The 21,865-nt window shown below is 40.3% G+C and overlaps 8 protein-coding genes across 9 annotated transcripts; 3 read left to right on the top strand and 5 right to left on the bottom strand.

Moving 5' to 3' along the window:
• The first annotated feature begins 2,262 nt into the window (after window positions 1-2,262).
• Window positions 2,263-4,145, top strand: LOC108105405 (plasma kallikrein). Its single transcript, XM_017211951.1, has 3 exons — window positions 2,263-2,488; window positions 2,608-3,325; window positions 3,396-4,145. Exons 1-3 carry the CDS (start codon window positions 2,267-2,269, stop codon window positions 4,058-4,060), a joined length of 1,605 nt encoding a protein of 534 aa, XP_017067440.1. The 5' UTR covers window positions 2,263-2,266; the 3' UTR covers window positions 4,061-4,145.
• A 2,417-nt stretch (window positions 4,146-6,562) lies between these two features.
• Window positions 6,563-7,216, top strand: LOC108105399. Of its 2 annotated transcripts, XR_001772354.2 has the most exons (2): window positions 6,563-7,080; window positions 7,133-7,216. XR_001772354.2 is itself a non-coding variant. In XM_017211944.1 (1 exon), exon 1 carries the CDS (start codon window positions 6,758-6,760, stop codon window positions 7,016-7,018), a length of 261 nt encoding a protein of 86 aa, XP_017067433.1. In that variant the 5' UTR covers window positions 6,563-6,757; the 3' UTR covers window positions 7,019-7,110. The 2 variants fall into 2 exon arrangements, 1 of the variants encoding a protein (XP_017067433.1); XM_017211944.1 differs by lacking the exon at window positions 7,133-7,216 and having other exon boundaries at window positions 6,563-7,110.
• A 67-nt stretch (window positions 7,217-7,283) lies between these two features.
• On the top strand, window positions 7,284-7,723 carry LOC108105397. The gene has a single exon (XM_017211942.2). It carries the CDS (start codon window positions 7,284-7,286, stop codon window positions 7,653-7,655), a length of 372 nt encoding a protein of 123 aa, XP_017067431.1. The 3' UTR covers window positions 7,656-7,723.
• Window positions 7,724-7,828: 105 nt separating this feature from the next.
• On the bottom strand, window positions 7,829-8,683 carry LOC108105398. The gene has a single exon (XM_017211943.2). The coding sequence runs from the start codon at window positions 8,397-8,399 to the stop codon at window positions 8,073-8,075; it is 327 nt and encodes a 108-aa protein (XP_017067432.1). The 5' UTR covers window positions 8,400-8,683; the 3' UTR covers window positions 7,829-8,072.
• Window positions 8,684-10,135: 1,452 nt separating this feature from the next.
• On the bottom strand, window positions 10,136-10,853 carry LOC108105402. The gene has a single exon (XM_017211946.2). The coding sequence runs from the start codon at window positions 10,703-10,705 to the stop codon at window positions 10,376-10,378; it is 330 nt and encodes a 109-aa protein (XP_017067435.1). The 5' UTR covers window positions 10,706-10,853; the 3' UTR covers window positions 10,136-10,375.
• A 109-nt stretch (window positions 10,854-10,962) lies between these two features.
• Window positions 10,963-11,967, bottom strand: LOC108105401. Its single transcript, XM_017211945.2, has one exon. It carries the CDS (start codon window positions 11,776-11,778, stop codon window positions 11,092-11,094), a length of 687 nt encoding a protein of 228 aa, XP_017067434.1. The 5' UTR covers window positions 11,779-11,967; the 3' UTR covers window positions 10,963-11,091.
• Window positions 11,968-13,118: 1,151 nt separating this feature from the next.
• Window positions 13,119-14,592, bottom strand: LOC108105395 (venom serine protease). Its single transcript, XM_017211940.1, has 4 exons — window positions 14,365-14,592; window positions 13,826-14,258; window positions 13,598-13,766; window positions 13,119-13,545 (listed from the first exon to the last, which is right to left on the bottom strand). The coding sequence occupies exons 1-4, from the start codon at window positions 14,590-14,592 to the stop codon at window positions 13,170-13,172; spliced, it is 1,206 nt and encodes a 401-aa protein (XP_017067429.1). The 3' UTR covers window positions 13,119-13,169.
• A 440-nt stretch (window positions 14,593-15,032) lies between these two features.
• Window positions 15,033-16,778, bottom strand: LOC108105403 (venom serine protease). The gene is made up of 5 exons (XM_017211947.2): window positions 16,329-16,778; window positions 15,940-16,264; window positions 15,750-15,848; window positions 15,502-15,667; window positions 15,033-15,445 (listed from the first exon to the last, which is right to left on the bottom strand). The coding sequence occupies exons 1-5, from the start codon at window positions 16,548-16,550 to the stop codon at window positions 15,058-15,060; spliced, it is 1,200 nt and encodes a 399-aa protein (XP_017067436.1). The 5' UTR covers window positions 16,551-16,778; the 3' UTR covers window positions 15,033-15,057.
• Window positions 16,779-21,865: the final 5,087 nt, after the last annotated feature.

Here is a 21,865-nt window from a genome sequence, read left to right on the forward strand (position 1 = left end):
TAGCAAATTAAAAAGATTGCATTATAACTTTATCTATTCACTAAGATGGCGCCCTCTATCGTTTATCTACACAAGCAGCCTTCTACATACCTTTAATACTTAGAGCAACAGCGCCATCTGTGTGTCGTCTTCCATAATGTAGAGGCTTCTTTTAGTTCTGCATTTTACTGATAGATGCCGCTGGTATGGGATTCCCCTTAAGTAGTTGTTCATTGTTTGCGTTTAATTAAATAATTATCATGTGAATCATAATATCATATGGGTAATATTAAAAATAAGTGATAAGTTTTTGAACTTTAATTTTAAGTACAATTTTAAGCAAAAAGCTAAGATTTGTGGTATAGTTTTTGTTAAGTTTTGGATAGTGTTGGGTACTAAAAGATTTAAGTTATTTATTTAAGAGTTGAAAATGGATGATAAATGCTTTTCAAAACAATGCTTTATGGCGTTTTATGTTCACAATTTAAAAATTTAAAAATTAGTTTTTATATAATTAAAGAAATTCCTGAACCTTAAACCTTATATGTAACATATGTGAACTTAGTACACGCTCCTATAAATTTCATAATTCAAATGGTCACATATTTTTATCCCCTCCACCCCTCCCCTCTGTTACTGAACGACCCTTTCAAGGGTGCAGCAACCTCCACTCACATGTGCCATCCCCCCACTGCGCAAAAACGAAGTCCTACAACTGTCGCTTTTTGCGGTGTCCCCCCTTGGTAGAACTCACACCTCTACGCCCGTGAAGACCCCCTCTGTTATATATTTTTTATTTTGCCAGAAGGTTTTTCCTTTTCCTTCTCCTTCGAAATTCATTTTAATTCGTTTTTATTTCTTTTTAATTTTTATTACATTTTCGTATATTAGCTTTGACTTTGCTTTAGTTGTATCCACTTTGAATTATTTGCTGTTTGTTTTCCCCGCTCGCTTTTCCGTGGGAGGGGCGAAAAAGAAAAAAAATATGTGGAAAATAGAAAACGGCATAAGATTTTTTTTCCACCAGCATTGTTCCCAGGACTTCTGGGTGGAGAATGGACGTCTAGGACCCTGCTCTCCTGGTCCGCTTTTGTAGTTATTGTCCAACGTTGACTGTTTACGCCGAATGCTCTGTGCCACGTCGCGATCCGCGGAGTAGGAAATTAAAAATGGCGAAATAAAGTTAAATTTTTTATGGCTTGTGCAAATAAGTCACTGGAAGGCAGTCTAGCATTTGCGGGCGGCTTGGCTTGGGGTTGGGGTGGAAAAATCCGTGGAAAATCCTGCCGGCCAGCAGCCGATGTGCCCCGCGTGTAGCTCATCGCTTGTTAAGCAAGAAAATAATATTAGCATTAAGCGTTTGTCTCTGCGCCTCTGACAGGCATCCTGCTATCTGTCGGAGTCCCTCTGAAGTTTTCTCCCTCTCTTTTTCCTTTTTTCTGCTCTTTTTTTAGATATTTATTTTACAAAATGGGCGACAAACTTGCCTTCATTTTTTTTTTTGGTCCACCCTTGGTGTTCCTGTAGTTTGTGTGCTCGCCTCTTTTTGCTCATATGGAGCACATCCAATTAAGCAGCTCGCAAAGTGGTCTAAAAAATGAGTTCTGATGGGATGAGCTTTTGGCGGGCGACGACGCGACTGGTGCGAAATTGTGGACTTTAAAGAGATCTCGGGGAATTGGGTTTAATGACTGGATGAGAGAGGCTTACAGGTGAGTTAATGGGGAAATTGAAAATGAAGCAATTGCCAAATCTTTATGTTTTTATTATTAAAAATTTCTGAAAATGGTTATGTGATAATGTTTATAGTCTGCAAAAAAATGTCAGAAACTTAAAAATCCCAGAAAAGAAAACATAAAAACGATTACACAAGACAGTAACCCACCTAGGACCTACCTCAACTGTTAACCCATGAAGTTCTCTTTTTTTATGGTCACTTCCCCCAACCAATTTCAAAGTGTTCCAGATTTGGAAAAACCGGTTTTTGGATTGACACACTTGCACTTTCTTTCGATTAGCCGCCAAAGGCTATCGTGTGCCGGCTGCTTGTGTTTTCTTTCTTTTCGTTTGTGGTAACAATTTTTGGGATTTCTTCAAGACCCTAATTAACTGGTATTTAAGGCAGGAACAGAGAGGGCGTAGGCGTGCCAAAAGAGGTGTTGAGTGACTGGCATGGCGATGTAGGTAGATCGCGTGATCACTCTCAAGTTAACTTCATCATTCTTAAGAGGCTGTCTTCGGCGGAACTGGCTCAGTACCGCGTTAGACTTCGTGGCGATCGTGGATCATGTGGATTTTTGTGCTTTTTATAACTCTCTTAAAAGTGTTCTGTGTCAAGGGGATTTTTGAACAGTGTAACCATCAGGTGAAACTGCAATCGGGTCAGAAGCTACTCATCAACTCACCCTATTACCCGGCTCTGTATCCTGTGGGCACTTCCTGCCGCTACTCCGTAGAGGCTCCCAAGGATCACGTGCTGCAATTCAAATGCGACCTCCAATTGCAGACGGTGAGGCAGTGAAGTGAAGTTTACCATAAAGTCTGATATTCCAAGAACCAAAGCTTAGATTGACACCACTGTAGTTCCCCTTCAATCAATACCAACTCACACAGCTTGATATTCCGCAGCTTTCCACGGACTTGAAATGCCGCACGGAGGTGTTCCACTTCAATTCCGAGGGCAACGAGGTGTTAACAAGTTCCGAATACTTTTGTGGCAGCGGCAAGTTCGAGCGCAAAAGTTTCCTCAATCGTGCGGTGATTTCGTACATATCCAATGGACATTCGGAGACGCCCTCAGCCGTCAAGTTAAAGGATAAGCTTTCGGCGGGAACAGCAGCTACGAGTTCCACTACCGAGTCGCCACAAGTTGCATCGATTGAGGAGCAGGACGACGAAGAGGAGGAGGAGGAGGAAGAGGAATCGGAGAACTCAGAGGAACCCGAGGAGAACCTCAGTGACGAGGTTCTGCACGTGTTGCAGGATGTGGGCGTTAGTGATGCCCTGGCCTATGTGGCCTCCCTACTCTATAACGATGACGAGTCCAGAAAGTCCAGCACTGCTATTTACCTCGATAAGTTGCCAACTCGCAGCAGCTCAAAGACTTCCGTAAAACGTGCCCGGATTGTTTCTAGTTACCCTCCGTCACCTGGTCAGAGCGGAGGTGGAGGAGGCGGACGCTTCACCTGCCTTGTGGAGGCCTTTCAGCCCACGTGCAGCTGCGGCTGGAGTCGCTTTTCTCGGATAGCCAGTCCCAATAACGAGGAGGCCATCCTGCACGAGTTCCCACCAATGGCTGGTGTCCTGACCAAGAAGCACGGAAAGATCTTCTGCGGCGCCGCGATCAGTGAGTTACGAAATTATTTCTGAAGGAGTTTCTTTAACTAAAAGTTTACTTCCTCCCACTCTTGCTGCAGTTCATCATCATTACTTGCTCTCTGCCGCTCATTGCTTTCTTGGTCCAGAGACAAACAGTGCCGCCAAGCTGCGGGTTGTGGTGGGTGAGCATGACTTGGCCAGTTCGTATGAGACCTTTGCTACCCGTCGCTATGACCTTGACACCCTGATCCTGCACGAAGATTTTAGCCAGGCAAATGGACAGCCTAGGAATGATATAGCCCTGCTCAGGACACGAACTGCCATAATTTGGAGTCGCCATGTGGGTCCTGCCTGCTTGCCACTGCAACCTACAGAGGATGGTAGGAAACTTCCTTTGGCTGGAGACCAAGTAGTGGCCGCTGGTTGGGGCACCACTTCCTATGGTGGTCCACAGACCCATCGCCTGCTGAAGGCCACATTGGATGTGATCGATACCCAGAGGTGCAGGCAGACTTTGATCTCCACGGGAGGAGTTCCCGCACACACCTTTTGCACTTATACTCCTGGAAGAGACACCTGCCAATATGATTCCGGAGGAGCTCTTTACGAGCGGATCAATGGACGCCTAGTGGCCGTGGGCATCGTCAGTTTTGGCCAGGGCTGCGCTACCCAGCAGCCATCGGTCAATACTCGCGTCGCCTCCTTCATCAAGTGGATACGCACCAAAAGCCCCGAAGTGGCATATTGTCCTGGCAGGATATAGTAGCAGCAACTACTTTGATTTATGTGCTTATAGTAAGGCTAAGAAAGTATTTTACAGATAATGGAAAAATGTATTTGATTAATGGGTAATCGTAAGGGGTTCTTGTAAAGGGAAATATGTTGAAAGATGAGTAAGGAAGTCATTTTTCCGATGACAATATAATAAATTTGTTAGGCAATCTAAAGAATCTGTGGCATTTTCCCATGAATATATGTTATAGATCTTCCCCCACCTACCTCCCTTACCATCGCGTTGAGCCACTTAACACCCGTAAGTGGGTGTCAAGTTTGTCGCTTTGCCTGAACGCTTTTCATATCGAATAAATATCAGCACCAGCAGGTGGATGGTGGATGTTCCTACCACTCGGCTGTCAATCATGCATGCGAATGGTAACGCCTCGATGGAGCTCTATGTCCTCCGCCTGAGGCATTGCAATTAAGCGCAAATGTCAACTAATTAACCTCGGGGGCTGCGATTGCCAGGCATAACCCTTCACTCTCCTAACCAAAGGGGGGTAGTCATGTCAATAAAATTTCTTTTCATTTGGTTGATTTTTTGTTTACAGCCAGTTGGAATCTTCCATTCAGATAAATAATTAAACGTTTCGCATAACAGATGAAGCTCGCTTTTAGGCTTAAAGGCAATACGAATCTCGTCTGGCGGCGGGTGCATCTTTTTATTTGATTTTTCTGAAGGACTCCGGTAGCTTGTTTTTTGTTTCTAACCGTTGCACTTTTTCAATGCTTCCTCCCCTCCCCGTTGCCTTGTATTTTGTGTATATCTATCTATCTATCTATCTAACTGTCTAGCTAAGCTCGCCTGCATTTCCCAGTTGTGTTGCAATGTCTGTTTGTGCCCCACTGTTTGTTTTGCAGTTTTGGGTTCCTGGCTGCGCTGGTAGCGGGTTTCTGGTTCCTGGTTCCCAGTGACTTGCAAGCCTGTTGTTCAATTTACGTAAAACGCGGCCAGAACAGAGCAAACCAACGTCAACTGCAGTCGGTGGATTCGTATCAAGTGTTGCCTGGGATTGGCGGCTTCGCATAGAAATGGTTAGGTGGGGGTGGTGGCTAGGTGGCGGGTGCATAGGGGGAGTGCCTGCTTTCCATACTCTGGTGGCACTAATTGAAAAGCAGCAGCCACTAACAGCAGTCGTCGCCAAAGGGCTGTCGAGGGATTGGGTTTAGGGACCGATGCTACAGTAAAAATGTAATAACTTTGATTAATCCGGAAGTAAAGCTATGGGAGGTGCTTCTAATCGGTGGAAAAGAGATGGTTAGGAAAGTATTTCGAAATTTTAAAGCAAAAAGACGAAAAGTAAAAAAAGAAACTTTCTTGCTTTTAATAAGATTTTAAAATACAAATAAACGAAAAAATAATAAAATTGAAAAAATTAAAATTCTTTTCTTGAGGAACTCCCTAGCGGTTACCCACTGTACGAAGAAAGCCAATGCGCAAAACACTTTTTACTCGCTGCTTTTTTTCTGGCAATTTCCTTTGCATACTTTTGTGCTGCATTTGATTACAAAATGGCGGGCGCTGTCCTGGCTACTCCTGACTGCTTCTCTGCCGTTTCTCCTGCTGTTCCTGCTGCTGCAACAGGAGCCGTTGCACTCGTAATGCAGCCTAAACATTGCGTTTAGTTTTCGTTTTGCAGCAGCTACATACAACATGCTGCTGCAATCGCCTGGACTTTGACTATTCATTAGCGTATGTGTGTGTGTGGGAGTGTGTTGGAGTGTATCTGATGCAGGATGAGGGCCGAAAAAACTCTAACAAGCTCAAAAAGCAATTTGCGCGAGGGGCTGGCTAAAAAATTGGTAAAAATATCGACGTGCCCGGCTCATGCAATTGACGTTTTGCGGGTGTGTGTGTGTGGGTGTAGGATTTTCGCGGACTAGGGATTGGGGCCTGTTACATAAAACCACGCGTTGCACAAAAGCCGCCAAATCGTCGTCGCTCAAAAAGCCCCAGCAATGAAAATACAAAATGGCCGACCTATACGGAAAACTTCGATGTTCTAAAAAACTATTTTAACTTTAAGAAGTACTCAAAAAGTAAGGAAGTCCCTAAGCCAGATTGTACAGTTTTTATACATATTATTTCTGTTTTAAAACTTAACCAATAGAATTATCCTGAAATTCCAAGAGAATCTGCTTTTTGGAACCGCTTTACAAATATTTTGCTAACCCTCAAAAGTAAATTCGGTTTGTGGTCAGAAATTAGTAAGCATAGCAGTCCTTTTTTCAGCACATAGCCACTGTACACACGACTGGGCCAATTAAATCCATTTACATCACAAAAATCGAATACGAGAAACCAGTTTATTTCTAGATTCAAAATCGAAATTAAAAGGTATTAACCAGGACTAGGCTTATGCTTTTGGGTTATGTGTAGAATATCAAATGGGAAAGAGAATTTTAGTCATTAATTTTATAAACTTTATGATAGTTTAAAGATAAATGTAAATCATATGCCTCAAACTTGGAACTTAAAGCTACGAAACAAGCTGAAAATATTCTATAAATATTCTGAAAAACTCAATCAATTTCACATTAAATTTTTAACATTATAGTAAGCATTCCTTATAAAATCACAGACAATAGTTAATTCTTTTCGGCTTAGATAAAATTTGAAATAACAGTGAAAGAATTCTCGGATTCTTTGTACCCTTGAACCCCCCCTTCAACCTTAGCCATCATGTCTTTGGGTCGATCTCTTGGTGGCTGGATACTTACCACCTCCCCCCACAGTAGAAATTTGCATCAAAGAAGAACCCGACGACCATTTCCTGTGGTCCCAGATGCCAGAATGAATGCCCCAGTGCAGTCCTCACGTCCACCTCGTATTCTGGTCAAGAGCTTCCTGGCTCTCCACGAACTGGACTCGGTGTACATGAAGGATGCTCCTCGCGATCTTAGGGACTTCTTTATGTCGAATTGGAAGATTGTGAGGACTTGAGCTTCGACTGGACTCAGATGGAAACTGCCTTTCGTATTGCTAAATCCAAAGATGTGAAAGAAGTAGACAATAAATTTGTTATTTAGTTTACATAAACAAAGTCTACATTCCTAGATGGCTTTGATTTAAGAATCATTTAAAGCTGAACGAATCTCGTAACATTCACTTATTGACAACACTATGAAAATCTGGTTTTACTTACTTTGGTTAACCTAAATTTTAAAAGTATTCTTGAAGCATCGTTAGCACAACCTCCTGTCGCATAATGATCCTGGGTCGGGCCCTGATCGGATACCAGATTTATAAGACGGACAAATGCTTAGAACAGCGTCGTCAAATGTCAAAGCAGAGGTCGCCCTACGCTCGAAGATCTGTGCCCGTGAAGATCAAGGAGCGCAAGGGCTCGTGGACCGATTTGAAGAGGCCGCCCTTCCTGTTGGTCAATAGTTTTCTTAACCTGCGCCACATGGACCTTGATAACGGACAGGATATCGTGCGAGTTACGGAGGAGCTAAGTTTCCAGCCACACAGGACTCTCTTCATCAACATCCTTCGATTGCCGAATCATCGCCTTACGGAAACCGACAGTTTTGCGGAGATGATGGTAAAAAGTCAAGTAGTAACGGACTCTATTTAAGAGTCGTGAGTGTGGGTAAACAGTTCAATGGAAAAGAATGTATCTTATTAAAGATTTTTTATATTAAATGTCCTTTTTTCCTATCATTTTTTATGGTGTCAGTTTTGAGATAAAGTTATTGGTTGGGAAGGGAAAATTAGTTCCTTCGTTTTAAAGATTTAGATACAAGGCGGTTTATTATCTAGTAGATTTAGTTATTATTAATAACCAAAACCACATGTTTATTGTATTGTCTTGTAAATAATATTGCAATTTGATCGGTCGCTTAAGCTTGAACCGCATTTCTGGCCACATGAACCTGGTTACTGTACAATATATATAGTTTATGATTCTAACCATGCTTTCAGATGCATGTTTATCGGTTAGTTAGCCCATGAAGATCCCAATTCTAAAAGAGAAGCACCGAGCGGAACCCTCCTAGATATCGTAAGTTCCATAAACCATTCGTCGCCGGAAGTCCGCCCAGCGGTACCGTGGATTCCGGAAACGAATCGTCTGCCTTTCATCGCGCTCCTGCGTCTGCTCCTGGTGCTTCTGGAAGCTTCTAACGAAACACCGCGGAGCATGATGATACTCCGGATTGGGTTCATCTCGCTGATAGCTCAAGTTCTCGTAGTCCTTATTAGTTTCCTGTTTCCATCCCGTCGAATAGGCCAATCTTCCAGTCATCCGACAGGCAGAATTGCGAACTTCCAATCTCAAATATGTGGATATGGCCGAAAGGCTTGGTTTGGTCAGTAGCATTTTGAGAGATCTTTTTTGGTTTCTAAGGATTTGGTTAGAAGATGGTGGTCCGGATACCTCCGATTTTGGTATAGCCAACAGCTGGATGGTAGTCCTTCGGTGATGGCTTCTTAGTTTTGGCCGAAAGTAGAGAATATAAATTTATTGCTTATTTATTGTGTTTGTTTGTCTGTCAAGTGAATGGAACGTAGAAAAAGTGAACGGAGTGAAAAGGTTTTGGGAAAAGTGGTGAAAGTTAACAATGGGGTTACTAAGCCAAAAAGTGGAAGAAAAGAGGTTAAAATACGAAGCTGAGTTTTGTAGAGAAACTAAAAAGTTTTTAGGTTTTGAAAAAATCCTTTAAAAATTCTTTAAAGCTGATCTTTCGTTTTTTCTCTTATTAACTTTTATGATGAGTTTAGCTGATATATCTTTATATGCTTAAGGTCTTTTTTTTTCATTCTGTTCCCCCCAAATCACTTTACCTTCAACAACTTGTCGTATTGCCTGCTCTCGAGACCAAAGCACAAAACATAATTAAACAATTAAAAAGCCTTTTGGCTCGCGTCCTTACTTAGCCCAGTTCGCAGGATGGCCCTAACATCAAAGCCGTAAAAAAAAGAGTTTTTCGCCTAATTACGCCACCAAGTGCAGTGGATGAAAAAGGAGAAAATTGCAAAATGCAAATTTGCAACAAGGCAATAAAAAAATATACATCAAAATTAACTGGCAACAATGAGAGCGGAGTGGCAAAATCACAGCATTTGCGGGGCAAGTTAATTGTGCAACTTTGAAGTGAAAAAGAAGGATTGCTAGGGATAAGGGGAAATGCAGAGAAAGAAAATTATTATAATTAATAAAAATTATAGATTAAAAAAATATAAAAAGTAAGACTAACTTATATAGTTTTCCAGATTTTAAGTTGATTTTTTGATATATATTTTTAGCTAATATTTTCTAGTATTTATATTTTAACTTAGTATTTCTCTCAGTGCCTGCTAGTGGGACAGTGCTTTTGCATGAAAAGTGGCTGGACCCTCAGCAGTCTAGTCCCTTGCTGTAATCCTTGCTGCTCTGCAGTTTTTTTTTCCTGCCACCGCTGGCTGCCCATTGATTTTTTCTATATTATAAAATTTATGCTACCCGCTCTGCTTTGTTGCACTCTTGTCTCTGCCACCACCCATCCAGCCATGCCCCCACCCCTTGTGCACTTCATTTTCAGCCTTTGCTTTTTTATAGTCATTTTGTTGTTGTTTTGTTTTTGCTTTTTTTTTTTTTATTCTGCATTTTCACATTTTTCCCAAGCGCTTTTGAGCTTTTGTTGTCGAGTGCGCGCCAGTGCCACCCGAGCCAAAAAGAAAGGGGCTTGACAATAAAAATTATGAAGCATATTACTTGAGTGCACTTGGTTGCCTCTCTCCATTCTTTCTCCTTTTGCCACTTTTTTTTTTTTTTTTTGAGCCATTGGTCCTTGGTCCTTGTTTGTGTTTCCTCAGAGCCGAAGGATGCGAAGGCATGCCAAAGTATGTCGCTAGTTTTTGGCTGGAGAGCAAACTTGCGTGTTAAGTAGGAAAAAGGGTTAAGAATACTTGGGATAATAATAAAAATGGAATGGAAGGGGGGTTAGATAAGTGAGGAAATTCCTTTGTTATGTATTCTTAGGAAAAGTATATTAAAGGTTAAGATGAGGAAGGAAACTATTGAGATTATTAAGGCTAGTCAAAGTTATAATACGGTTAAAGATCAACATTATCATGCTTTTTGGCAAACTTTAGAAGGAGTTCAAATACCTCCATTTACCCCAAAACCTCTTTCTTTCCTTTACTTAGTAATTTATTTGTTTAATTTAACATTCATTTGGTACTTTGTGAGGTTTTGTGGTTTAAAAAGTCATAAATCTTGATAAGGTTATTCCAACCTGATCAAAACAAAAAACTTTTTAGACCACAAAACTCAGAAAGAAAACCCTATAGCCCAATCCCAAGCCATAAGTCCTGCTAGTAACTCCCGTAGATCATCTTTCGCCTGAACTCAGACCAAATGTAACTGCGGGTGAAGCAACTTCTTTGCCTCTTGCAAAACTGACGTAGATACTCCTTGTTCCTGCGATTCTTTTCCGTGGGAGACATTCTATAGCTCCGACTGGGTAGTATATCCATTTCCAATTTGGCTGGGAGTTCACCCTTCCGGAAGTAAACGAAGGGAATGGTGCGACGCAGTTCCGGATGGACAAAGACGCCGGGTTCTTGGTATACTTTCTGATGGGTGTGAAAGCCACGGGCTAGGCAGCGACCCTGGGCAGTAAGATTCTTGAGAATTTTGAACATTTTTAAATATTAAATAATTTTTTAGTTTATTGTAAAATTGTTTTGGCATCCCAAAAGTATTTGGGATGTATGAAGGCAAGGCTGCTAGGTTTGGGGTTTTATTTAAAGGGAAAACTAGATTTAGACTTGTTCTTGATTTATTTTTAATAACAAATTATGTAATAACAGTAACCATATCTTCTTTTAAGCTAATAAGAATCATTTCTATCCTTTCTAACCACATTTCTCACCCTTATTTAATCATAGCATTATCGTAGTTCTTATTTTAAGACTTAATTTATTTGTTAATTCTTGAAATACATGAAATTTTCGGTATCCAATGTATGCACATCAATGGAGTAAAGTTGTTGTTGTCTTCATCAGAAGGATACAGCACCTCAGGATGCCTAGTAGCAAGTACGGCCATAGATCATGGTATGCCTGAACTCGGCCCAGCGAGTGCGATGTCTGCGATAGGAGTTGTACGGCGAGATGACCTTTCGGGAGATGGAGTTTCTTGGTGTCAGACCCTCTTCTTGCTTAGAGGCGGTGGCGGTGACCCGCTGGAGTAGTTCCTGCGCCTCCCTAGCTCGATCCAGCTCCTCATCGTAATTGTCCTCCGGCGGACCGAAGACTGCTTCCCGAACGGAACGAATCTCCAGATCAGACTCATAGTCATGATCTTCATCCTTGGCCTCTGGCTCACGACCAAGCTGCTCCTCATAATCCTCCTGCTGTTGCTGCTGCTGCTGCTCCCTGGCGTGTGCATCCGCTAACTGCATCAACTTGGCATCCCTCCTCTTGGCCGCATTCTGCGCAGCCACCACATTGTTACGCTGTGATCCAATCTCATCCGGTTTGACCACGGGTCGAAACATGGCCGAGTCCAGGTGATAGACATTGTTGCTCCACTGGCGATGCTGTTGCCTCTGCCTAAGGAGCTGGACAGCGGCAAAGCTCTCCTCTCGCACGGGCCAATCCTTGCCTTGAGCCTTCTCCAGGCCCAAAATGGTGGTCAATGAACGTCGGCCATCGATAAGACTGCGTCTAGCCAAATGACGAATCATTGGTAGGTTTCTAACAAACAATGGCATCTCTATGGTCTGGTTCCCCCAAATTTACTATTTAAACGGAATAAAATTTGTATTTGATTGGGATTCCACTAAGCCGAAATTGGATCCACAAAAAAAAATTTGAAAATGATAAAAGTCAAGCGCTTGGGCGAAACAAATTTTGGTTAACTTTAGGGGAAAACTACTTCAAAACTGAAAAGTCCCAGAGAGACAAACGTTGAAGTTTTCCCAAAGCCAATGACACTAATACCAATGTTTACTCAGTTTGGGCCAAAAAATCTTTCCCTTTCTTCTTCAATAGATATATATATAGATATAGATATAGATATAGATTTAGATATATATATATATAGGCTGCTGCGAAAACAAATAACATAATTTATTTACGGCCAGAAGGAATTCAATTTGATTGCGACTCGAGACTTTCGGGGCAATTTAAACAACAAAGCCAAAATGAAAATCATAGACCAAGAACACAATTTGCCATCGTCACATGAACATTTATTAATTTTGCATCAGCTGCACTAGTGCGAGGTCCTTTTTCGGTGGTATGATAAGAAGTTCTGCCTGGCCTGAATTTAACGCAATTTCCAAATGGAAATCACAAGAACAACAAAAGAAACTGCGAGACATGAAATTGAGTTAGTACACAATTACAACAACAATTATGAGGGAAGAAGGCAATTTTACAATAAATTCTAAGACTAAACCAGGAAGGGTGTTAGTCTCATGAAGGAGCTTAAGATACTTTTTCGATTCTCAAAGGGAATATTATAGATCTAAGATCTAAGCTTTTTTTTTAAGTCTAAAATCTTACCAAATTCTTGTTTTAAGTTTAAAATATTAACAATATTAATAGTATTTAATATTATAACAACATGTAGAGTAAAAATAGAGCTACCCTTATCCCGAAAGTGTATTTGATAAAACTTTATTGCGTACAAAGAACTATGCCTGGCGGTGTTTGATGGCCAGCGGGGCATGATTGGTTAGTGCGGGGATTTTGTTCGAGATTGTTCGTTGTTTAAATGTAGGCAGAAACATGTCACTGCTTTTTAATTTAAATGCAAATTAAGGCCTTTGTCAACACTTTGCCAAACTCAAGACACGACGACGACAAATGCCTCTGGCAAGTGCAAGGAGGTCGGCTAAGGAATGACTCTATGGATTTATATATATGTTTAAACTATGCGAGTGCACTAAGGAAAATAAAAGCTATATAGAATGTAATTTTTATTTTATTTGGAAGTTAAAATAATAATAATAAAGTTGATAACTAATAGAGCTTGAATATAGAAATATAAACAGATTTAAACTTTCAGAAAACTTCAAAACTTTTTCTGATTCTTTCAAACATTCTTCATTTTTTCTCCCAGTTTCCAAATCTTTTCACATTCATCACTTGCACTTCCTTAACGCACACACACAGCCCCGCCTATATATCGCCACATCCAGTTGAGGTGCGAAGTGACCCGTGTGTTGACCCCAATGCCAAAGGGCTGACCGCATGCTCGGCCAAAACTGATCACGCCCAGCTGGAACATCCTTTCCCGCTGACGCAGGATCACTGGGCCACCGGAATCATACTGACAAGAATCCTGACCCCTGCCTCCAGCATCGTAGGTGCAAAGCTGACTGGGAGCTATGCTGGAGTTGAGACGACTACGGCAGACGGCATTGTCCATGGTCAGCAGGGTGGCCTTTTGCAGGGTATTCGATTTGGCAGCAGCAAAGCCTAAGGTTCCCCAGCCGGTGATGTCTACATTTTGGTAGTTAAAGTTGCTATCTCTAAGGGTTTCAAATAGTTAGTGATTATTATAATAGTAGTAGTTAAACTTACGCCTGTCGAATGGGCAGACAAATGGGTGCAACTCCTCGGGACCATTCCATGGGCGTTACCGTCTGGAGCAGAGCTATGTCGTTTATGTTATCAGAAGCAGTTTCCATATAGCCAGGATGGTTAATGATACTCTGAATGCGATGCTGAGCGGCATAAATAGATTCACTACCTATTCAAGAAATTTATAAATTAGTTAGCTAAAGTATTAGTTATTAATTTAAAACAAACTTGTGCTTAAGTCATGCTCTCCCACCAAAGCCAACAGCCTACTGGCAACCGGTTGCCTGGCAGTACAGTGCGCTGCCGTCATAATGAACCTATCGCTGATAATGGTTCCACCACAGAATATAGGCAGATTGGAGGACAGATCCCTTAAGCCCACCATTGAGGGAAACTCATGTTTCCCTGCCTCCACGCCATTGGCTATCCTGTTGGGGAAAGACCAGCCGCAATCGCAGGGCGCTGGACGTGCCACCGCCTGGCAGTTGAGTCTAGAACGCTGCTGGGTCTGTGGACTGCTGGAATAGTAGGCAAAGGCCATGCTCTGGAAGTTGGATATCCGATTGATCTGCCCCATGCGGCAGTAGCGTTCACCATCGCGAAACTGCAGATCGCCATCGCGGGAGATGAACAAGAACTCTGAGCCACAGGTGTCGGGGAACTAAAGGGTAAAGGATTTTTCCAAAGGCAGACAGTTTTTATTAATTTTGATTTCAAGAAAAGTAAACAGGATCTTGCAGAATATACTGCTTAAGTTTAGTACTCACCAACTCGAATCGACAACTCAGATATATCACATGATTGCTGGGAGCTTTCAAGCGAAATCGACAGTTAGTACCAGTTGGTATGGCTCCGGGATAGTTAAAACTGGTTATATTAATCATACGATTTGGTTGTAGATCATAGAACCTAGTGCACTGTTGCTGGGCACGAACTAAACTACTTAAGCTGACTAAGAAAGTCACGAGAAAAATCGAAAATTTAAGTTCGCACATGATGGCAGGGCTGACACTTCAGCTGTAAACTCAAAAAGCTATTGCTCAGCTTATATAAGAGCTCTGCAGACGATAAGATGAGAAGTTTGTAGTATATTTAATATCTTAACAAATATTTAAGAAAGTTAATATGGATTTTGAAGTCAAGGTGAAGAAATATTGCTATTTACTTTACGTTTAAATGCAGGCAAAAGATTATTTTGCAACAGTGAAGAAAAATGTTTTAAAAATAATTTTTAAAAATAATTGAATTCTTTTACTTAAAGAAATATATTTAAAATCTTATTTAATTACTTTACTTTACAATATTTTCAATAATATTTTATTTAATTAACTCTTTATAGCATTGGCTTCTCTGACTAGAACTATCTACTTTTGGTGTCCCTACCTTTAAGCTCAAAATAAGAAAGTAAATTCTTCCAATTCCCAAATAACAAAGCTTATTAAACAAATCTTTTATTTCCTTTACATGCTGACATCACAGTTGGAATAGCCGATCTTCTGATGTATCCAAGTTAAATACGACGTTACCCTGGTATTCACACCCATCGGATACTGTGATTCGGCGCAGCTCTTTCCGAAGCTGATAATTCCCACCAGGAACTGTTTGGACTTTCGCAGGATAACTGGACCACCGGAATCGAATTGACAGGAATCCCGTCCAGTTCCTGAATAATCATAAGTGCACATTTCGCCAGAGTATATCGTGGCTACATTTTTGTACTCCGTCTGGCAATCCTGATTGGTCGCCACATTCACATTGATCTTCTGCAGAGTCGAGGATGTGGGTCCGGCAAAGAAGATCGTACCAAAGCCAATAATATCGACTGTATCGTAGGTGAATAGTGAGGTTCTATATGGGATATTTAAGTTATATATTTATTTATTAATATTAAAACCTACACTCACGTTCCCACTGGCGGCAGACAGATGGGTCCTACTCCTCTTGACCATTGAATATTGCTGGCGGTTATCAGAACTCCAATATCGTTGTTGACATTGGGATCACTTACGTACTGCTCATGGGGTATCATCTGCTGGATGTTATATTGCTGATAGTACCTAGAACTGGAAGCTAAAAAGGGGTTTTTAGGGGGTTAATTATTTGCTATTATATATTTAAAAAAATTTTTGTATTTATGAAAGTATAAACTTACGATTGGCCAAATTATTGGTTCCCACAATGGCTACTAAGTCCGTAGCCTTGTTGACACTATAAATACAATGGGCAGCAGTCAGGATATAACGATGGGCCACTGAAAATAAAAAACATCGAAAATAGGATAAACAACTTTCTCAATTTTTAATTTACAGGTGTCTTAACCCTTATTTAACATATTTACTCACCTATCGTACCCCCACACAACGAAGCCTGATTATTGGTCACATCCTTAAGAGCCACATGGCTGGGATATTCATTGTCCGCTGCCTGCTGGCCATTAGCAATCCGGGAAGTGGCTGACCAGCCGCAGTTGCAGTTCTGCTTAACAGCGGTCAAGGTGCACTTGAAGTTACCGCCCTTCGTTCCGGTGGAAATATAAGCGAAAACCAATTCCGTGAAGAGGGATTGCCGCGAAAAGGTTCCAGAGCCGCAGAAATTTTCAGCTCCACGCATGAGAAGATCACCCTCGGTGTCCAGCCAAAAGTTATCCGTGTTGCACTGCCCATTATTCTGGATGGGGCGAGAAATAACCTTTAAGTATTTTCCATTATGAAAACTATATATCTTGGCCCACCGATGGCAGTCCAATAGTGCATTGCACTTGAATGTAATAGTCCAAGGGAGCGGTAAACTTATAGCGACAGGATGTGCCGCCAGGATAATTGCCGGGATAGTAGGGTGACTCCACGTAGGTGGTACCCGGATTCAAGGTATAGCTGTTATCACAGCCCTCGAAGTAGGCCAGAACAGCAGGAGCCAGTAGTACGATTAGACAGAAACTTAACATTTTGGCCATACCTTTCGGCAACGAAGCCAGAAGTCAACTGGGCTAACACGATAATGCCACCCACAGGTAATATCAGCAAAGACAACGAAAGCCAAAGCTAAAGCTAAAGCTATATCTATAGCTAGAGCTAATTAAATAAATAAAAGGCCGTGTTCCAGCGGATGATAAAAACAGTTGGAACTTGCCATAACGTATACGCCCTGTTGGAGAACGATTTTGCCCCCAGCTTGCAGTTGTGCAAATAAATACGTCTAGCACACCAATGACCTTGTCAAATGCATACCATATCGGCTTTGAACTTGGCTCATGCTGCCTTGTCATTTTCCATTTTCCATAGATAAGACTCAATGCACTTGAGTTAGGTCGCGTCGGGTAAGTTTTTCTTCCGTAATTTTATTTCTCTTTAGCCCGGATTTATTTTGGGTTATCCAACAGCTGTGCGAGTGCTGATAAGCCGAAGCCTTTGGCAAATAAACATTTCTGATGTATAATGAGTACTAATTAAAAGGCAAATAACCGCGAAAATAATAAAAGGCGTCAACGAACGAAGATCTGTTTAAATAGATTAAAAGTGAATTTACTTCTTCCCGTTGCTGCTGTTGGCTGCGAAGCAATTGATAAGATAAACAAGAAACAGGAACAGCTTTTATCATTTAGGCCTAGTTTTTAAAGGTATTTTATTTGCATTTAGTTAATTTAATGCTTCTATGAAATAGTAAAGGGGTTTAGGTTAAAGGCAATCATTTAGAGAGTAGTTACATTTCCCCTTAACTGCTTTCAATGATTTTTCTTTGGATTAAAAGCCATAGTAATGGCTACAATAGTTGGATTGACTTATGCAAAAACTTTGTTAAATTTTCTGAATTTTATTTAAATACAAAATAAAAAGTTAACCAACAAAGTTCATATTCTTCTATCTATCTGGCATAAGTTCATGTAGCAACCAAAAATGTGAGAAAAAACTGTTTGTTGATATTTAATTATGTTTACGCTTATGTATATTTGCATAGCTGTAGTATATTTACCCTAAAAGTAGCAGACGGAAATTTGTGATGATGAGGAAAAAAATGTGATGGAAAATTCAGTCAGCACAAAAATTAAATAAGCGCTAAAAATCAATTAGGAAAATCGTTGGAAAAAGAAAGCAAACCGTAATGGCTGACAAGGTGCGGCTAAATGTCGATGAAAATCAAGCAATCTGTCTATCAAAAATTGACTTTATGCAAAAATATCCATCCCATCGGGAAATATGTACATAAAAAAGCGCCTAAAAGCATGCAGCAGTTTTGTCACAGGATGCTCCGAGCTGTGTAATTATAATATGGAAACAAAATGTTGGCTTTATTTTTTTTTTCTCTGTCCTCAACACTTTTGATGCTCTGTAAGCCAACCAACTAACCAACCTCCCACCCCACTCTAATTTCCCTGCTGTGGTATATAGCGATCCAATGTCTATATTTTCTAGTGTCACACATCTTTTTGCACACATTTTCTGTTTTTTTTTCGTTTTTGTTTTGTTGTGGAACACTTTTTTGCCGTGCATTTGCATTTTCCACTAATTTGACTTTTGTATTGTTGCGGTCGGAGGTAGTCTTCCTCCCACTCAAACTCCCACACACATCGTTTTTCCCACCCACCTCCAGTTTATGTGTTAGAGTTTTTTCTGCTCCTTTTGGCTTTCCACCAATCGCAGTCCCCTTTTTCACATCTCTATCTATGTGTGTGTGACTGCGCGTGGGTATTGGTGGGTGGGCTGCGCTACGCACTTTTTGACTTTTCGTTGGGGAAAATGCGTTTTCATGCATTGGTTGGCTGACGAGTGGTATCCATTTTGGGGATGGGATGGGTTCGGTAGCTTGGTTAGTTTTGGGATTTTTTGGCCAAATCTCCCTTCATATATATAGCCTATACCATCTATGTCTATATCTCTCTTTTGCTTTAGCTGGCGTAGTGCATTTTCCCCAGAGCTTGTCATTTGATGTGGCTGTGACTCTGTGGCCATATCATTAATTGCCGTTAGCTGGTAACAGGAACTGGGCATGAAAAGGCTCCGAGAGAACACACAAATTAGTGGGCAACATGAATTGCATGAGGGGTAAAAAACAGAGTAGAAACTGTTCAATCAGAAATAGTGGGACAAATTGGCATATATTGAAAATGAAAATCTTGATTTGGAAAATTAGTAGTCTAGGCTTAGAGATGCAATTAGGCTTTTTTCGTTTATCAACTAAATATTGGAATATAAAAAGGGAAGATGATAATTAATAGGTTAGAATTATACTTCTTAGCTCTCTAATCAAATTTTTTTCCAGTTTCATATCAATGTAATAAGAATCTTATCTCATTTTACTAAGTATCTATCTAAATCCATCATAGCTATCATAGCAATCCTTAAGTAGATCCTTTAAGAAGCTACACTCATGGACAAAATAATAGGTGTGTTTTATTTTTCATTTTTAACTTTTTATTTCTAAGTCATGCTTTCTCCAATCAGCTCAAAACAAAGTTTTTTTAAAACGTATATTAATTGTCTTTTAAAGAAAAAAAGAAACAATACTATAAACCTTTTCAGTAACAACAGAAGTAGATTTTTTCCTAAGTTGGACATTTTTGGCTGGACACAATAATGGTGTAAGGAACTAAACGTATATAGTCTGATATATGATGTCTCAGTAGATAAAACTATATCTCAGTAAAGATCAAATATATTCATCGAGTAAAACTTAAGATCATTTTTAAGGACCTTTAAGACATAAAACCTTTAAAAAAGCTAGATTTAAGCTTCTCTAAACTGTATAGAAATATTTATATAATATTCCCCTTAAACTCTTATATTTTCTCATTATAGTTAGTCATACCAAACTTACTATGACCCTGATAAATCCGAAATCGTTAGCATTTGCAATTGGTGAACAGTAATTAGTGTTTCCTGGTCCATAATCCGTTAGAATCGCTGCATCCATCAAAGGCTCCATCTATCCTCCTCCACTGCATAGTTGATCCTCTGCCCACTATAACACTCTCCAAAAATTCACTTACAACGCATATAGACAGAACGGAAAACACATTCAATTTGCTGCACCTTCAATCACAATAAATCCATACAAATTTCCGTTCATTTTTTCTTCGTTTCTTTTTCTGCCTAGGCAGAACGCTTTTCAAATGCAAACTAAGCAAATTTTAATTAATGAAAAATTGCAATTAAAAAAGCGGCCATGGCTTTCTTTCTCCACCGCCAACTATCTCCCTCTGGCCAAGTACAGTTTTCCCATTTCCAGGTTAGATAAAAAATGGCCAAAGGAAAAGAGCAAGCAATCCGCAGGCAAACAAAAACACAAAACTGGTGTGCCCAGTAAATGTAGTAAAAAAACAGAAAAACGCACAGGGAGCAAGTACATATGGAGGGGTTTCTATATAGCGGGGAGTGGGGAGCTGGGTGCCAGTTGTTTTTGGGAGGTTTTCCCTTCTTTTTTTTATGAGCCAAGAGAGAGAGAGAGGAGGGGGGTTTCATGCATCTAAGCAAAGCTCTGTCGCTGCCAGCGTCGGCGATTAACATAAACACGCAAAAAACATTAACAGAGAGCCTCGATTTTCCAGCCTCAGCCTCAGCCTCGGCTTTCGGCCAACGGCAACGCAGTTAGAAAAGCCAAGCAAGCAAAAAAAAAAAGATGTGTTGTACAGGGAAAAACTAAGGCAGAGGCTAAAAAACAAACCAACAACTACAACAACCTAGAAAAAAAAACAAATATTTCATACATAGATAACGCGGCGTATGTGTAATGTGCGAATGGGACGCCAGATGGCGAACCGAGCTGGCTGCCTCTCATTCTGGCATTCGCTCATTACACTCATTTCGCATAGTTTGGGGCTGGCGCATAGGCAATTTTCCATTTTCCGCACACACACACACCGACGCTCACTCACACCGCACCGCAGCACCCAAACCCAATCACAAAAACGCGTTAATAAGAGGAAAACGTGGCGCAAAAAACTACACACAGATGCGGATATATGTATAAAGATATATATATATATATATATATTGGAGGGAAAGAGCATTTTCCCCCAGCAGCTGGCTCGGCCAATCGCAGAATTTGTTTACGAATCGTCCGGCAAAAGCAACAGAAAGAAAACACTTGGGGAAAAAGAAAAATGCTCACCAAGCTCTCCCATTTTCCGCTCTCTTTCTCTCTCACTCCCTCTCTCTTCTCAGCGCTCTCCCTCTCGCGGCACAGTTTTTATTTATCGTTTTTTCTTTTTTTTTGGAAAGCCACGTGTCTAGCAAATCTCTCGCTCTCTTAAACGCCGCGTTCTCTCTTTGCTTCGTTGAGTTTTTCACGCGTTGGGAGGGCAAACGGGGAAATGCATGAAGGAGGGGGCTGGCAGGTTGGAAAACCCAAAGGAGAGCGAAGGGAGAAAAGCGGGCGGCTTTGGTTGGCTGGCAAACGGGTTTCTGTCGATTGACGTTTTAGTTAATATGGTCAACAAATTTTAATTGAATGGTCCATGTTTGTAAATGTTTGATGAATGAGAATGCAGGAGGAGGAAAGGCGAGCGACGACCGACCGAGACTCAACCGAATTTTATTGGATTTCCCAAAATGTTGGCAACATAACAATTTATTTACCAACCAAATCCGTTTAAAAGTAAATTTAATTTTACATAACAACTTTTTTACAGCTGTGAGATGTTCTTTATAGGAGTTTGGGAAATGATGAAAGGAAAACTTAATAAAACTTATTTGTTAGGGGATAAATTATATAAATTTTTTAAAAATATATAGAAGTTAAAAAAATGATGAGTATACATTTTCTAGAAACTTTAAGCTCTAAGATTATTGTTTTTGCTTTTTCTAGAATTTTTTTTACCATAAAAATAAATTAAAAATGGTTACTTTTCCTTAATTTAGACTTTCTGCTGTTCTTGAATGTAAAAAGTCCTTAAAAACTCTTAAATAAGCTCCTTCATTTTAAGTTTTTAATAATTTTACAAGGATTTTACATTCACTATTTATGTGTTTTCCTTATTTAACAGATTATTTTAATACCTTTAGCCTATTGCTAAAAGCTTATCCAAATATTACTAGTTATAACCACATTTTTAAGAAAAGAAAATCATATTAAGGTACCTGAAATATTTAGTAACCCTTACAAAAATAAGTATCTATAAATAAGTTCAACGAAGATACTATAATTACACAAAATTACCACAAAACCCTTCTTTTCATTACTCAACCACTTTACGACACTCATTAACCCAGAAAGAAAGGCGAAGTAAAACAACGCGTAATGTCCCCAAAGAATTTTTCTATTAGCCAACCATCG

Source organism: Drosophila eugracilis, unplaced genomic scaffold (assembly GCF_018153835.1).
Source record: "Drosophila eugracilis isolate 14026-0451.02 unplaced genomic scaffold, ASM1815383v1 contig_1765, whole genome shotgun sequence".
Taxonomy (NCBI): domain Eukaryota; kingdom Metazoa; phylum Arthropoda; class Insecta; order Diptera; family Drosophilidae; genus Drosophila; species Drosophila eugracilis.

Excerpts from the sequence above, each read along its gene's own strand:
- LOC108105405 (XM_017211951.1), top strand. The coding sequence starts at position 2,267 with ATGTGGATTTTTGTGCTTTTTATAACTCTCTTAAAAGTGTTCTGTGTC. Across the intron at positions 2,489-2,607 it reads GCGACCTCCAATTGCAGACG|CTTTCCACGGACTTGAAATG; the intron begins GTGAGGCAGTGA and ends GATATTCCGCAG. Across the intron at positions 3,326-3,395 it reads CTTCTGCGGCGCCGCGATCA|TTCATCATCATTACTTGCTC; the intron begins GTGAGTTACGAA and ends CTCTTGCTGCAG.
- LOC108105399 (XM_017211944.1), top strand. The coding sequence starts at position 6,758 with ATGTCTTTGGGTCGATCTCTTGGTGGCTGGATACTTACCACCTCCCCC.
- LOC108105397 (XM_017211942.2), top strand. The coding sequence starts at position 7,284 with ATGATCCTGGGTCGGGCCCTGATCGGATACCAGATTTATAAGACGGAC.
- LOC108105398 (XM_017211943.2), bottom strand. The coding sequence starts at position 8,399 with ATGCTACTGACCAAACCAAGCCTTTCGGCCATATCCACATATTTGAGA.
- LOC108105402 (XM_017211946.2), bottom strand. The coding sequence starts at position 10,705 with ATGTTCAAAATTCTCAAGAATCTTACTGCCCAGGGTCGCTGCCTAGCC.
- LOC108105401 (XM_017211945.2), bottom strand. The coding sequence starts at position 11,778 with ATGCCATTGTTTGTTAGAAACCTACCAATGATTCGTCATTTGGCTAGA.
- LOC108105395 (XM_017211940.1), bottom strand. The coding sequence starts at position 14,592 with ATGTGCGAACTTAAATTTTCGATTTTTCTCGTGACTTTCTTAGTCAGC. Across the intron at positions 14,259-14,364 it reads TGAGTTGTCGATTCGAGTTG|TTCCCCGACACCTGTGGCTC; the intron begins GTGAGTACTAAA and ends TTTACCCTTTAG. Across the intron at positions 13,767-13,825 it reads AGAGCATGACTTAAGCACAA|GTAGTGAATCTATTTATGCC; the intron begins GTTTGTTTTAAA and ends TTTCTTGAATAG.
- LOC108105403 (XM_017211947.2), bottom strand. The coding sequence starts at position 16,550 with ATGGCCAAAATGTTAAGTTTCTGTCTAATCGTACTACTGGCTCCTGCT. Across the intron at positions 15,849-15,939 it reads GTTGTGTGGGGGTACGATAG|TGGCCCATCGTTATATCCTG; the intron begins GTGAGTAAATAT and ends TTTTATTTTCAG. Across the intron at positions 15,446-15,501 it reads TGTCTGCCGCCAGTGGGAAC|AACCTCACTATTCACCTACG; the intron begins GTGAGTGTAGGT and ends TATCCCATATAG.